Below are 15,397 nucleotides of genomic sequence, written 5' to 3' on the forward strand. Positions count from 1 at the left end.
CTAAATGTCAATTTTTTTTATTGCTTGTTACCCTTTTAATTGTGACTGTAAGCCATGAAGGGTTAGTTTAAAGGGGCTCTATCAGCAAAATCATGCTGATAGAGCCTCACATATGCATGAATAGCCTTTAAAAAGGCTATTCAGGCACCGCTAAAGCTATATTAAACTACTTCGTTTTAAAATAAAACCCCCCAAAAAATATGTTAATATTATCTTTCGTGCACGGTGGGCGGGCATTCATGTTGCTACTACTACTGCTACTGTGCATGCACCCGTGCTATTTTTTATCAATGGCAGTTCGCGAGCGCCGGAGGAAGACGGGACCCGAGGACATCGCTGGATGAGGAGGCGAGGCTGAAGATGACGTTGGACCCTGAATGCCCGCCCACCGTGTACGATAGATAAAATTAACATATTCTTTTTTAGGGTTTATCTTAAAATGGGGGGGTAGTTTAACCGGTTAAGGACCAGGCCCAAAAGTATGTTAAAGACCAGGCCTCTTTTTTCAAAACTGACATGTGTCACTTTAAATGGCAATAACTTTGAGACGCTTTAACTTACACAAATGAATTTGAGAATGTTTTCTTGTAACACATTATACTTCATGTTAGTGGTAAACACTAATCAATATTTTTGCATTTATTTATAAAAAAACTAGGAAATTTGATGGAAATTTGAAAAAAATTGCAATTTTCAAAATGTGAAATTATCTGCTTTTCAGGCAGATAGTCATACCATCCAAATACATGAATAAATATTATCTCCCATATCTCTGCTTTATATTGGCATCATATTTTGATTGTCTTTTAATTTATTTTGGACGTCACAAGGCTTACAAGTGTAACAGCAATTTTCCAGATTTACAAGAAAATTCTCCAAACCAATTTTTTAGGGACCACTTCAGTTCTGAAAGTAATTATAAAGGCCTGTATAATAGAAACCCCCATAAATTACCCCATTTTCAAAACTGCACCCCTCAAATTATTCAAAACAGCATTTGGGATGTTTGTTAACCCTTTAAGCATTTCATAAGAATAAAAATAATATGGCAGTGAAATTTAGACATTTCATTTTTTTTCACTAATACATTCATTTAGACCCAAAATTAACACATTCACAAAGGGTTGAAGGAGAAAATGCATCTGACAGTTTATTGTGCAATTTCTCCCGTGCACAGAAATACCCCACATGTGGGTGTAAACTGATTTTTGGGCACACGGCAGTGCATGGAAGGGAAGGAGCGACACTGGGTGTTTGAACAGCAGATTTTGCTGGAATAATTTTCAGCGCCATGCCTTATTTGCAGAGACCCTAGAGTACCAAAACAATGGAAACCCCCCAAAAGTGACCCCATTTTAGAATCCACACCCCTCACAGAATTCATCAAGGGGTATAGTCAGCATTTAGACCCTACAGTTGTTTCACAGATTTTACTAACATTGGGATGTGTAAATGAAAAATTACTAAAATGTCACTTTATCTCCAAAGTTTTCATTTTCACAAGGGGTTAAAGGAGTAAAAGCCCCCCACAGTTTGTTAAACAATTTCTCCTGAACACGGCAATACCCCATATGTGGCTATAATCTGCTGTATGGGAACATGGCGGGGCTCAGAATGGAAGGAGCGCTATTTGGCTTTTGGATGGCAGATTTTGCTGGAATAATTTTAGGTGCCATGTCGCATTAGCAGAGCCCCTAGAGTACCAATACAGTGGAAACCCCCTAAAAGTGACCCCATTTGGGAAACTACACCCCCCACAGAACATATGAAAGGGTATAGTGAGCATTTTGACCCTACAGCTGTTTCACAGATTTTATTAACATTGGGCCATGAAAATGAAAAATTACTTTTTTTCCAACAAACTGTCAATTTAGCCCCAAATTTTTAATTTTCACAAGAGGATAAAGGAGAAAAAGCTCCATAAAGTTTGTTACACAAATTCTGCTGAACACAGAAATGCCCCATATGTGGTCATAATCTGCTGTATGGGAACATGGCGGGGCTCAGAATGGAAAGAGGGCTATTTGGCTTTTGGAGGGCAGATTTTGCTGGAATATTTTTCAGGTGCCATGTCGCATTTGCAGAGCCCCTAAAGTACCAATACAGTGGAAACCCCCTATAAGTGACCCCATTTTGGAAACTACACCCCTCATAGAATTTGTCTAGGGGTAGAGTGAGTATTTTGGCCTCACAGGTGTTTCACAGATTTTATTAACATTGGGACGTGAAAATGAAAAATTACTTTTTTTCCCAATAAATCGTCCATTTAGCGCCATAGTTTTAATTTTGCAAATAGTTTAAGAATTAAAAGCCCCCCACAGTTTGTTACACAATTTCTTCTGAACACGGCAATACCCCATATGTGGCCAAAATCTGCTGTATGGGTACATGCTGGGGCTCAGAATGGAAAGAGCGCTATTTGGATTTTGGAGGGCATATATTGCTGGAATAGTTTTGAGGTGCCATGTCGCATTTGCAGAGCCCCTAAAGTATCAATACAATGGAAACCCCTCAAAAGTGACCCCATTTTAGAAACTACACCTGTCAAGGAATGTATCAAGGGGTATTATCATTTTGAGCCTAAAATGCTTCCCAAAAATTAATGTACAAAATGAAAATTGAAATTTTTAAAAATATGCCATTTCGGTGCCCAATACGTTGCACCCACTTTGTGTTGTCAGAGACCTGCACTCCTAAAACTATTAAGTGGGCCATCCCGGGGGTCAAAAAATTATATATGTGGGTGTAAACTGCTGCTTGGGCACACAGCAGGGCTCAGAAGGGAAGGACCACTGTGCGTTTTAGCTTTTGGGATACAGATTTAGAGGGACCCTCTGGGCGCCATGATGTTTTTGCAGAGCCCTGGAGGTTCCAGTAAACTGGAATTCACCAAGAAGTGACCCCATTTTGTAGGGGCAATTTTAGGGTCTCTGCAAATGTGACGTGGTGTCCAAAAACGAAGAATCTAAATCTGCACTCCAAAAGCACATATTGCTCCTTCACATCTGCACCCTGCTGGGTACCCAAATAGCAGTGTATGCCCACATGTATGACACTGGTGTACCCCGGATAACGTACTTAATGCCATATGTGGGTAGAATCGGCTGTTTGGGCACAACCGGGGACAGAAGGGAAGGAGCGCTATTTTGGTTTTTGGAGCACAGTTTGGTTTTTTTTTGCCACTTTTGCAAAGCCCCTGAATTGCCAATAAAGTGGAATCCGCAGACATGTCACCCTATTTTGGACACTACCCCACTGATGGGATTTATCAAGTGGTGTAGCGAGAATTTTTAACCCTTGAGTGTTGCATTTATTTAGTTTCCAGAAATGAAATCGCAACTGATAGAGAAGTTAAAAATGAAAATTTTACAGATTTGCCATTTCAGTGTGCAACATGTTGTGCCCGACTTATGTCAGCAGAGACACTCCAAAAACTGTTAAACGGGTATCCCAGGCACAACAGCTTTTAGAGCGTTCATCTCTGATACAAGGTGGGCACAACATATTACGCACTGAAAGGACGTATTCCTGGAAAAATGGTCATTTTCACCTCTCACAATCCACTACAGTTATAGTTATATATATAAAGTTATAGCAACACTTGGGGGTTAAAAATGCTGTCTGTACCCCTGGATAAATCCTTCAGGGGTGTAGTTTCCAAAATAAGGTAATTTTTCAGGGGATTCCAAATTACTGGCGTTTCAGCTCTACAAAAGTGTCATGGCATCCAAAAACCAAACCGTCTGTGCTCCAAAAACCAAATGACCCTTCTTCCCTTCTGTGTCCGGCTGTGCCCTAGTATCAGTTTATACCCACATATGACATTATGTCCGTTATCCGGGGGTACACCAGTGTCATACATGTGTCATACATGTGTCATAAACTGCAGTTTGGACGTACAGCAGGGTGCAGAAGGGAAGGAGCGCTATGCGGCTTTTGGAATACAGATTCAGATGTTTGGTATCTGGACGCCATGTCATGTTTGTAGAGCCTGTAAGGTACCAGAAAAGTGGATTCCATGGGGTACCAGGAGTGACCCCATTTTGAAAACTGCACCCCTCAAAGAATTTATCAGGGGGTGTAGTGAGTATTAGTATCCCGGACGTGACTGCACAGCGGATGGCGAAGAGGGAATGTATAAGCTGTGCGGAGAACATTGCAAACACCAAATTCCCTACTATGTCCCCGTAGCTCCTATGATTGGGGAGTCACTCTGGGGGTCACTTTAGGGGTCACTTCTGGTGTCTGTTCCCTCATAAGCTGTAAATCTGGGGTGTCCCCTGATATCCGCTCACACAGCTTATATATTCCCTACATGACGCACCCAGTTGTGTTCTAATAATTTGGCGATTTTTGAGGGTTTTTGTCTTCACATTGTGAGATGCTATATTTTCTTTATGTTTCTGGTGACGCGGCCATATAAGGGCTTATTCTTTGCGGGATGAGATGCATTTCGTAATGACACCATTTTTGGGTGTCTACATCTTATTGAATACATTTTATTAACCCTTTTTTGCTGGATTTAAAAAAAAAAAATCAATCCTGGCATTGAGTTTTACTTTTTTAATTTTGCGCCATGCAGCGTACAGTATAAGTAACATGTTCCCTTTATTCTGCGGGTCGGTACGGTTACGGCGATACCTCATTTATAGTATTTTTTTATGTGTTACTAGTTCTGCAGAGGAAAAACACATATGGGGACATAAATCAATGTTTTTTGCATCGCATCTTCTAAGAGGCGTAACATTTTTATTTTTCGGTTGACAGAGTTGGTTGAGGGCTTATTTTTTGCGGGACAACCTGCGCTTTTTATTGGTACTGTTGTCGGATGCATATGACTTTTTGATCACTTTTTATAGCATATTTTGTATGGTGAGATGGCGAAAAATCATTACTTCCGGCGAGTTTTTTCCGTTTTTTTTTTCCGGCGTTCGCCGTGTACATTAAATATTATTTCAGTTTTATTGTACAGATTGTTACGGACGCGACAATACCAAATATGCATTGTTTTTATTACTTTTGAGTTCTTTTTTTATATAATTCATTTTCTATTGAGAAAAAGGGATTTTTGGGCTTTATAACTTTATTAATTTTTTTCATACACTTCATTTTATTTTTTTTTACATTTTTTTTTTACTTTTTCATGTGTCCATTTAGGACACTTCAATCAGCAATACTTTGCTGATATAGAATGCCATGTGAGACACAGCCTGCAGGTGTCCCACATGGCATTCCGTAGCAGGATGTCAGGCTGTGTAGACGCACAGCCTGACATCAGAAGGTCCTGGCAGGATCACCAGGTATGTGGGGGCTTCGGGCAGTCTGGGGTCACTGGCCAGACCCCAGACTACCTTTTACTGCTATCGGCACCCTCCGATCTCGCCGCGGGGGGTGCCGATCTGATTCAATGGTCGGCGGATGCCTTTCGATCGCGCCGTGATGTTTCACGGCGCGATCGAAAGGGTTAAAACTTCCAGTCGGACTCAGTTCCGACTGGACGTTATGGAGGAAGGGGTTAGGTGTTAGTAACACCTAACCCCTGTCCCCCCCGCACCCCTCCCCCCGCCAGAAAGGTACCTAAAGGCCGGACGTATTTCGGCAATAGTCCGGTCTTTAGGTACCAGCACATGAGGCCGTAAATTTACGTACGGCGGTCCTCATGTGGTTAATATAACTTTAGCGGTGCCTGAATAGCCTTTTTAACCCCTTAAGGATGCAGGGTACTTTGGACCTTAAGGCTCAGACCCTGTTTTTCAAATATGACTTCTTTTACTTTATGTGAGGATAGCTTCATAATGCATTTACCTATCCAGGTGATTCCAAGATTGTTTTTTCGTGACACATTGTAGTTTATGTTGGTGGTAAATTTTGGTCATTATACTTTGCGTTTGTTTGTTAAAAAAAAAAGGACAATATACTGAAAATTACATGAAATTATCAATTTTGAATGTTTCTGTTATTCTCGTGAAAACACAGACAGTCCTATCACACAAATTCTTCCTAATTAACATTTCCCATATGTCTACTTTATATTGGCATTGTTTCTTCAATGTCTTTTTACTTTCCTAGGAAGTTAGAAGGCTTATAACTTTAGTAGCAAATTGTCAGATTTTCAAGAAAATTTAATGATTTTGTATTCTAGGGACCTATTTAGTTGTGAAGTGACTTTGAGGGGCCTATATAATAGAAAAGACCCATAAATGACCCCATTTGAAACGGTAGTCGTCAAACTATTCAAAATTGTATATAAGAACTTTATTAACCCTTTAGGTGTTCCACAGGAATTAATGCAAAATGAAGGTGAAATTTCCAAAAGTCACTTTTTTATGCACATTTTCCATTTCAAACCACATTTTTCCGTAACAATGAAGGGGTTAACAGCAAAACATACCATAATATTTATTTCTCTGATTCTGCAGTTTGTAGAAATATCCCATATGTGGCCCTTCTGTGCAACGTGACTCAATACGTGTCCTCAAAATCAAAGAGCACCTTTAGGGATTTCGGGCAGCAATTTCATTAGGATGGATTTTAGATACCATGTTGCATTTACAGAGCCCTAGAAGTACCACAATAGTGGGAAACCTCCAAAAGTGACCCCATTTTGGAAACTGCACCCCTCAAAGAATTTATCAGGGGGTGTAGTGAGTATTAGTATCCCAGACGTGATTGCACAGCGGATGGTGTGTGGAGTGTGTGTGTAAGCTGTGTGGAGGACATTGGAAGCACCAAATTCCCTACTATGTCCCAGTAGCTCCTATGATTGGGGGGGTCTCTTCTTTTGTTTTTTTTTCTTGTAAGCTGCAAAACTGGTCTGTACCCTGACATACGCCCGCACCACTTATATATTCCCCTCCTGATGCATTTGGCGATTTTTATTTTTTTATTTTTTTTTTGTCTTCACATTATTCAAGCTATGTTTTTTTTATTTTTGTGTTGATGTGGCCATATGAGTGCTTTTATTTTTCCGGGATATGATGCATTTTGTAATGACACCATTTTTGGGTGCCTATAGCTTATTGGCTATTTTTTATTAACTCTTTTTTTGCTGGATAAAAAAAAAATCAATCAATTCTGGCATTGCATTTTACTTTTTAAAGAGGACCTTTCACCACTTTTGGGCACATGCAGTGTCATATACTGCCAGAAAGCCGACAGTGCGCTGAGTTCAGCGCACTGTCGGCTTTCCCGATGTATGCCCGGTGTAAAGAGCTTACGGTGCCGGTACCGTAGTGCTCTATGGTCAGAAGGGCATTTCTGACCATTAGCCAGAGACGTCCTTCTGCCTCGCGGCGCCAATCGCACTGTGCTGTGGAGCCGGGAGGAACTCCCCCCTCCCTCTACTCACAGCGCTCGTCCATAGACGAGTATTATCAGGAGCGGGAGAGGGGAGTTCCTCCCCGCTCCACAGCGCGATTGGCACCGCGAGGCAGAAGGACGTCTCTGGCTAATGGTCAGAAACGCCCTTCTGACCATAGAGCACTACGGTACCGGCACCGTAAGCTCTTTACACCGGGCATACATCGGGAAAGCCGACAGTGCGCTGAACTCAGCGCACTGTCGGCTTTCTGGCAGTATATGACACTGCATGTGCCCAAAAGTGGTGAAAGGTCCTCTTTAAATGTTTTTCCACATGGCGTACAGCATAAGTATCATGTGAACTATATTCTGCGGGTCGGTACGGTTACGGCGATACCTCATTTGTAGGTTTTTTTATGCGTTAGTAATTTTGCCGAACAAAAACTCATTTGAGGACATAAATCAAACTTTTTTTTCACATCGCCGTCTTCTGCGATGCGTAACATTTTTATTTTTCGATTGACGGTTGAGGGCTTATTTTTTGCGAGACAACCTGTGCTTTTCATTGGTACTATTTTGGTGTACATATGACTTTTTGATCACTTTTTATAGCATATTTTTTAAGGTGAGATGGCAAAAAATCATTATTTCCGGCGTTTTTTTTCTGTTTTTTATTCCCGACATTTACCATATAGGTGAAACAATGTTTTAGTTTTATGGTACAGGTTGTTACGGACGCGGCGATACCAAATATGCATTGTTTTTATTATTTTTTAGGTGGTTTTTTTTAATAACTCATTTGCTATAGAAAAAGGGAATTTTGGGGCTTTATTAATTAATTTATTTCACACACTTTTTATTTGTCCTATTAGTGTACTTGAACCAGCAATACTCTGATTGCTGGTCCAGTACTATAGCCTGCAATACACGTGTATTGCAGGCTATATAGGAAGTGTGTCTCTGCAGACGCACAGGCACACTTCCGGGCATCAAGGCAGGAGCACCAGGTAAGTGGGGGTCCTAGCAGTCCGGGGTCACTAACCAGACCCCGGGCTACATAAAATTCATCAGGGCACCCCCCGATCTCGCCGCGGGGGGTGCCCGGGGGGGTGTGATGTCACAGAAAACGCTCTCGATGTCGCGGACCGGCAGTTCACATGGGCAGCTCGTCCTGGCCCTCGGCTGTGTAATGCAGCCGAGAGCCAGGTGTAATGGCGCAGGCACAGCTTCTGTGCCGGCGCCATTACTGGTCAGTAATAGTACTGACCTGAGCGCGAACGTTCTACTTGCCAGGACTTACTATTACTGACCAGAGCATTAAGGGGTTAAAGAGGACCTTTCACCGATTTGTGTTTCCCGATACCGTAGCTCTTTACAGTCAGAAGGGCGTTTCTGACAGTCAGTCAGGTACGTCCTTCTTCAAAGCAGCACCTATCGCCTATACAGTGTGAGCGGAGAGGAACGCCCCCTCCCTCTGCTCACAGTGCTCGTCTATAGACGAGTATTATCAGGAGGGGGGAGGGGGGGTTTCCTCCCCGCTCACGCTGTACAGCACGATAGGCACTGCTGTGTATCTGACTGACTGTCAGGAATGCCCTTCTGACTGTAAAAAGCTACGGTATCGGGACCGGTAGCTCTTTACCCGGAACACAGATCGGGAAAAACATTTGCCCCAAACCATGAAAGGTCCTCTTTAAAGGCTATTCACGCATATGTGGGGCTCTATCAGCATAATTTTGCTGACAGAGCCCCTTTAAATGTCTCCCATTATTTTTGACTAAGCACATCCCTGTATAGCCTTTAGAAAGGCTATTCCACACCTACCTTTTGTATGTAAATCGCCTCCTTGATTTTTGAATGATCCAGTTTTTATTCATATGCTAATTAGCACCTCGGTGCATCCCGTAAGTCTCATCGTGTACCCTCTGACTATTCTTCCCTATGTATGTGTACAGCACAGGCTGCTGCTGATGGCTTCCTGTTTACACACAATATAGGAGAGAATAGCAGAGATGAGTGCTGCTGGGAACTTCCTTTGCTGGCTGGAAGCTCATTAGCATATGAATAAAAACGGGCTCATTCAAAAACCACTGAGGCGATTTACATACAAAAGGTAGGTGTGGAATGGCATTTCTAAAGGCTATGCATGTATGTGCTTACTTAAAAATGACTTTTCCCAATTTAAGAGTAAATGTTGAACTTCCAGTTGCATGTAATGAGTATAGCCCCTCGTGTTGGTTTCAGATCTAGGTTTAAAACCAGCATTAGAAAGCTGTCAATTTATACATATGGTATTATAAATTTACATAAAATATAAAATTATATGTACAATAAATACATAGCGATACTTCTCTCCCAACCCCCCCCCCCCCAAGCCCCCCCGCCGCGGCTCTGTTTTTTCACAGTGAATAACTCCAAATTCGATAACCTGTCTTGGTACTTAAACTCACCAACTCCCTTATATACAGGGGCCCAACGTTGTATACAATATTCCATGTGTGATTTGTAAAGAGATAAAAAATCTGTTCTTCTCATGAGAATTTCTGCCTCTTTTGATGTACTGTGTGATTTCATTTGCCTTGACCGCAGCTGCCGGGGACAGTTGTAAAATCTTTCTTTGTACTACAATTTGTGAATATTAATTGTTACACTTGGTAGACACTTTTACTAATATATAAATTTTTTTTTTCTCTCAGACTGGAACAACCTTATTTCCCAGCAAATGATAAGTTCTTCTTGGCTCTTAGTCACTGCTCATCCCTGCAACGCCTATGTATTATATCTCGAAATGGAAATTTCCAGGCTGATGCTGTAATATCATTTATTCACAAATGTCAAGAGCTAATCCTTTGTCATCTGTTCACCGGAGAAACTCTTACAGCTTGTAAAAGCCTCCAGAATGATATAATAAAAAGGTATGTTATGTAATTATTAACCCTTTAAGAACACAGCATAGTTTGTACATTTATTGCTCAGCAACTTTTTTTCATATTTTCCTTCCCTACATTCCAAAGTTTGTGATTTTTATTTTTTCTTCAACATAGTGTAAGCCGATGGCTGGTCAGGTAATGGTGGGGGTGTACATCTCACCCTGACTGGTGGGTGGGTGAGATTAGAAAACTCCAGGAATGTTTGTTCTCAGTAGACAACTTTCGTCGTCTGAGCATTTTGGTACATGCTCAGTATTGGGCTGGATTTTTAGGAATGGCAGGTAGGTTGGTAGTGGGACCTGTCATTCCACCCCCGCCCCTCCCCCAGCAGTCAACACTTTGAGAATGTTAAGGCAGTGACTCAGCTGCAGAAAGTCTCCTCGTCAAGGAGGCTTAAGAAGTTGCTCCAGCAGCAACACTTTGGCAGAGCTTATCTGGAGAGCAAACAGAGAGGTCATATTTTTGGAGCTGTGTCCTTAATGATTCTACTGGCTTTTGGATTTCTGTTATCCTAGGTGAGGTAACCTATTCTATGTTTAGTTAGAGCCTAGCCAGGCAGGTATTTATTTTTGTATTGTTTCCTTTTGTTGCTGCACCACCTTTTTGAGTGAAAATAAAACTCTACCTTTGTTTTGGACTAAAGAATATGGACACCTAGCAACCCTAGACCCTGACACTATTTCTATCTATCTATCTATCTATCTATCTATCTATCTATCTATCTATCTATCTATCTAATCAAACCAGGGATGGAGACATAAAACTGATAGGGGCAGGGGTCTCAAACTCAATTAACGTGGGGGCCGCTGGAGGTAGAGTCTGGGTGAGGCTGGGCCGCATCAGGTTTTCCACAAGCTATGCTCGCCGCAGCAAATTTAGCTGCGGCCAATTTTATGATGTCTCCGCCCATTCTTATTCATTTTTCATGTGCCCCCACACAGTATAATCCTCCTACAGTCACCCATGCAATATATGTCCCCACATTATAATGTTCCAACTTTCCCACAGTATTAAGTGCATCTCCTGGTGCCCCAGTTTAAACTGGGGGAAACTAGAGGGGGCATGAAACTGGGGCAGCTGGAGGGGGGACATAAAACAGTGGGGGTAGTTGGAGGGGGCAATAAATTAATGGCAGCTGAAGTGGGACATTAAAATGGGGGCAACTAGAGGGGGGATTAAACTCGGGACGCTAGAAGCAGACATTAAACCGTAGAGGTAGCTGGACGGTGACAATAAACTGGGGACAAATAGAGGTGGACAGGTCCCCCCTCCACCTACTTCCATGGTTTAATGCCCCCTCCAGTTGTCCCCAGTTTAAGTGCCCTCCTTCATCTACCCCCAGTTTCATCTCCCCCCACCATTTCTCCCCTAGTTTGATATCCCCCTTCATTTGCCCCATTTTATGTTCCCCTCCATCTGTCCCCAGTTTCATTTCGTCCCTCCATCTGCCCCAGTTTCATGTGCCCCCTCCATCTGCCCCCAGTTTCATGTTCCCCTCCATCTGCCCCAATTTCATATCCCCTTCATCTGCCCCAGTTTCATGTGCCCCCTCCATCTTCCCCCATTTTCATGCTCCCCCTTATCTCTGCCTCCAGTTTCATGTTCCCCTTCCATCTGTGGCCCCAGTTTCATGTGTCCCCCCCCTCCATTTCTGCCCCTAGGTTACTGACACACACACTCCACTTTGCATCTCACATTCCTCTCAATACTACATCTCTTCATCTTCCGGCCGGCACACTAAGACACGCCTCCCTAGTCACGTGACATCTGATGTCACACACAGGTCCTTGAGTTTTAAACTTAAGTAGTACTAGCTTTCCACCGATCACCCATCGCTTTCTATTGCTGTTATAAGCGCGGGGGAGTGATCGGAGGAAAGTTTAAGTAAAACACTAAAGGGACATGCAGGGAGCTGCGCGGGGGCCACAAACTATCGTCCCGATGGCCGCAGTTGGGCCGCAAGTTTGAGACCCTTGGACTAAAGAATCTGGACTTTTGTGTCTGGGCAGACGTCATTGCTCCCTATCTGACCGGTGAACCCCAGAAGACCTATTATGACCACTGCCAACAAGATGTCCAGGACTATGATAAACTAAAGGCGGAAATTCTTACTCGGCTGGGGGTAACCACTACTGTCTGTACCCGGCGGGTACATCCCTGGAACTACCATATGGACAAGCCTGCCAGATCCCAGATGTATGACCTGATTCACCTGGTGAAAAAGTGGCTGGAACCAGACATCTGTACCCCTGCAAAGATGGTGGAGAAAGTGGTCCTAGACCAGAGCTCTTCCTCCTGCGTTGCAGCACTGGGTTGGACATGGAGACCCCAAAGATGCCAACCAGCTCGTCAGCCTTCTGGAGAGATACCTGGCGACTGCGGCTGAACTCCGTGATGACCTTACAGCGCAACCATCCCCCAAGAACAGGTAACCTCCCGGTAAGACTGTTCCGATATTTGAGGGCGGATGGAAAAGAGCTCGAGATGTGTTTTCCAGGCAGACCACCAGCCCAAGAAGGGACTCTCTGCTGGAGAAACCAGGGCTGGGTACAGTGTTGGAGATGCCATGAGTGGGGACATATTGCTGCCCAGTGCCCATTTACCTCTGAGCCAATGGACTGTGACGCTGGTAGGCATCAATCATTATTTGCCATACCTGTCTGAGCTGCGGCACCAGGACTAGAGACTGGGCCTCAGGTCTGCCAAGTTGTGGTGAATGGGCATTCTGTCCAGGCGTTGTTGGACTCTGGTAGGCTGGTCACTCTGGTGCATGCCAGCTTGATAGCTGGGGACTTTATCCCGGACAAACGTATGGATGTTTGTTGTATCCATGGGGATGTCAAGGACTACCCCATGTCCAAGGTCACAATAGAGACTATAGTAGGATCTGTTTATTATGAAGTGGGTATTATAAAAAACCTTATGCATAATGTGATTTTGGGACGTGATTTTCCTTTGTTCTCGGATTTGTGGGGAAAAGGTACAACCACACAGCCAAAGGTGGAAACCCTGCCTATGCCCAAAGTGCATGAGGAGGGCGACACCTTTCCGTTACAGGTCCTAGCTGGAGAGGAGGATGATGCCTCTTCCCCAGCCCCTGAGCCTAACATACCTGAATTAGAGGTCCCACGGGATAATTTTGGTACTGCACAATTGCAGATCCTACTCTTGCTTATGCTCGTGATAATGTGACAGTTATTAACAATGTGCCTCAGGAACCTGATGCTGACCACCAATTCCCACATTTTGCTATGAATAATGACCTCTTGTATCGGGTTGCAAAAAGTAATGGGGAAATTGTGGAGCAGCTTCTTGTACCAAAGCCATACCGCCGTGTGGTACTTGATATGGCCCATAATCATGTGTTTAGAGGACACCTAGGGGCCGAGAAAACACAGGAGAGGATTCTCCAAAGATTTTATTGGCCAGGCATGTACAGGGAAGTGAAGGACTACTGTGAGTCCTGTTCTACGTGTCAGGTACATGCCCCAGCCCCACATTTCCGTAGTCCCTTGGTTCCCCTGCCCATCATTGAAGTGCCTTTTGAAAGGATTAGTATGGACTTGGTTGGTCCAATACTCAAGTCAGCTAGAGGTCACCAATATATTCTGGTTGTCTTAGAATACGCTACTTGCTATCCTGAGGCGGTTCTCTTGCGTAATACGACATCAAAGAGTATTGCCCGTGAGGTATTCTATATGTTTTCAAGGACAGGCATACCTAGGTACTGACCGACCAAGGCACACCGTTCATGTCAAAGGTGATGAAAGAGCTATGCAAGCTGTTTAAAGGGGTTGTCCCACGTCGCATACTCACCAGTCTTCGTTTCTTTGAAATCTTCAGTCTTCCGGCTTTGTTTCGTCATTGGTGGGCGGGGTCACATATGCAAAGCCAAGCGGCGAGATGCTGCCGGCCCTGCGTGCGCGCTCATAGACCAGTCTATGACCAGCGCTCATAGACTGGTGTATGAGCGTGCACGCAGGGCCGGCGGCATCTTGCCGCTTGGCTTTGCATATGCGACCTCGGAGCGGAGCAACAGCATCGCTTCTGCCGCTGCTGGCTTCATGCAGGGCAGAAGCATAGCGATGTTGCTGGCTTCACCTGTGCCGGCGTCTAACTGTCCCCGGCATCCACCTCTCTATTACAGCGGATGGCGGGGACAGTTAGACGCCGGCACAGGTGAAGCCAGCAACATCGCTATGTGCCTGCCCTGCATGAAGCCAGCAGCGGCAGAAGCGATGCTGTTATTCCGCTCCTCCCCCCACCCCCGGAATAGCAGCATCGCTTCTGCCGCTGCTTTCTTCATGCAGGGCAGAAGCATAGCGATGTTGCTGGCTTCACCTGTGCCGGCGTCTAACCCTGCATTGGTGGCCCCTTCCCCCAAAGGGTAAACTACCCCCCCCCCAGGCTCGCTCCCATGCACTTAGCCCCTCCCCCCTCCCCCTGAGAGCAGCAGATACATCACTTGACTCAGGAGCAGCTAGGTCAGGGCAGTGGCCACAAAAAAATAAAGTAATACAGTGGACAAACAAAGCAGTTTTGCTGAAGCAATGTATTTAGGAAAAGTCTTACATCCACATTAACAAGCAGTATAGATAGGAGCCTTGTGACGGGAAAACCCCTTTAAAATTACCCACATATGGACCTCTGTGTATCACCCTCAGACAGATGGGTTAGTGGAGCGCTTTAATAAGACTCTCAAGCATATGCTTAACCCCTTCCCGCCGATGGCATTTTTGGATTTTCGTTTTTCGTTTTTGACTCCCCTCCTTCTAAACCCCATAACTTTTTTTATTTCTCCACTCCCAGAGCCATATGAGGTCTTAATTTTTGCGGGACAAATTTTTCTTGATGATGCTACCATTAATTATTCTATATAATGTACTGGGAAGCAGGAAAAAAATTCAGAATGGGGTGGATTTCAAGAAAAAATGCATTTCTGCGACTTTCTTACGGGCTTTGGTTTTACGGCGTTCACTGTGCAGCCAAAATGACATGTCCCCTATATTCTGTGTTTCGGTACAGTTCCAGGGATACCAAATTTATATGGTTTTATTTACATTTTGACCCCTAAAAAAAATTCCAAAACTGTGTTGAAAATTTTTTTTTCTAAAAGTCGCCATATTCCAACGGCCGTAACTTTTTTATATGTAGGTGTACGGGGATGC

The 15,397-nt window shown here is 43.9% G+C and overlaps 1 protein-coding gene across 1 annotated transcript in view; it reads left to right on the top strand.

Moving 5' to 3' along the window:
* FBXL18 (F-box and leucine rich repeat protein 18) overlaps nucleotides 1-15,397 on the top strand; it is a 43,288-nt gene that overhangs the window by 20,396 nt on the left and 7,495 nt on the right. Inside the window, exon 4 of the mRNA XM_075285135.1 lies at nucleotides 9,996-10,214. Coding sequence (XP_075141236.1) covers nucleotides 9,996-10,214 — 219 coding nt within the window. The remainder of the gene's footprint in view (nucleotides 1-9,995; nucleotides 10,215-15,397) is intronic.

This window comes from Leptodactylus fuscus, chromosome 8 (genome assembly GCF_031893055.1).
Source record: "Leptodactylus fuscus isolate aLepFus1 chromosome 8, aLepFus1.hap2, whole genome shotgun sequence".
NCBI lineage: Eukaryota > Metazoa > Chordata > Amphibia > Anura > Leptodactylidae > Leptodactylus > Leptodactylus fuscus.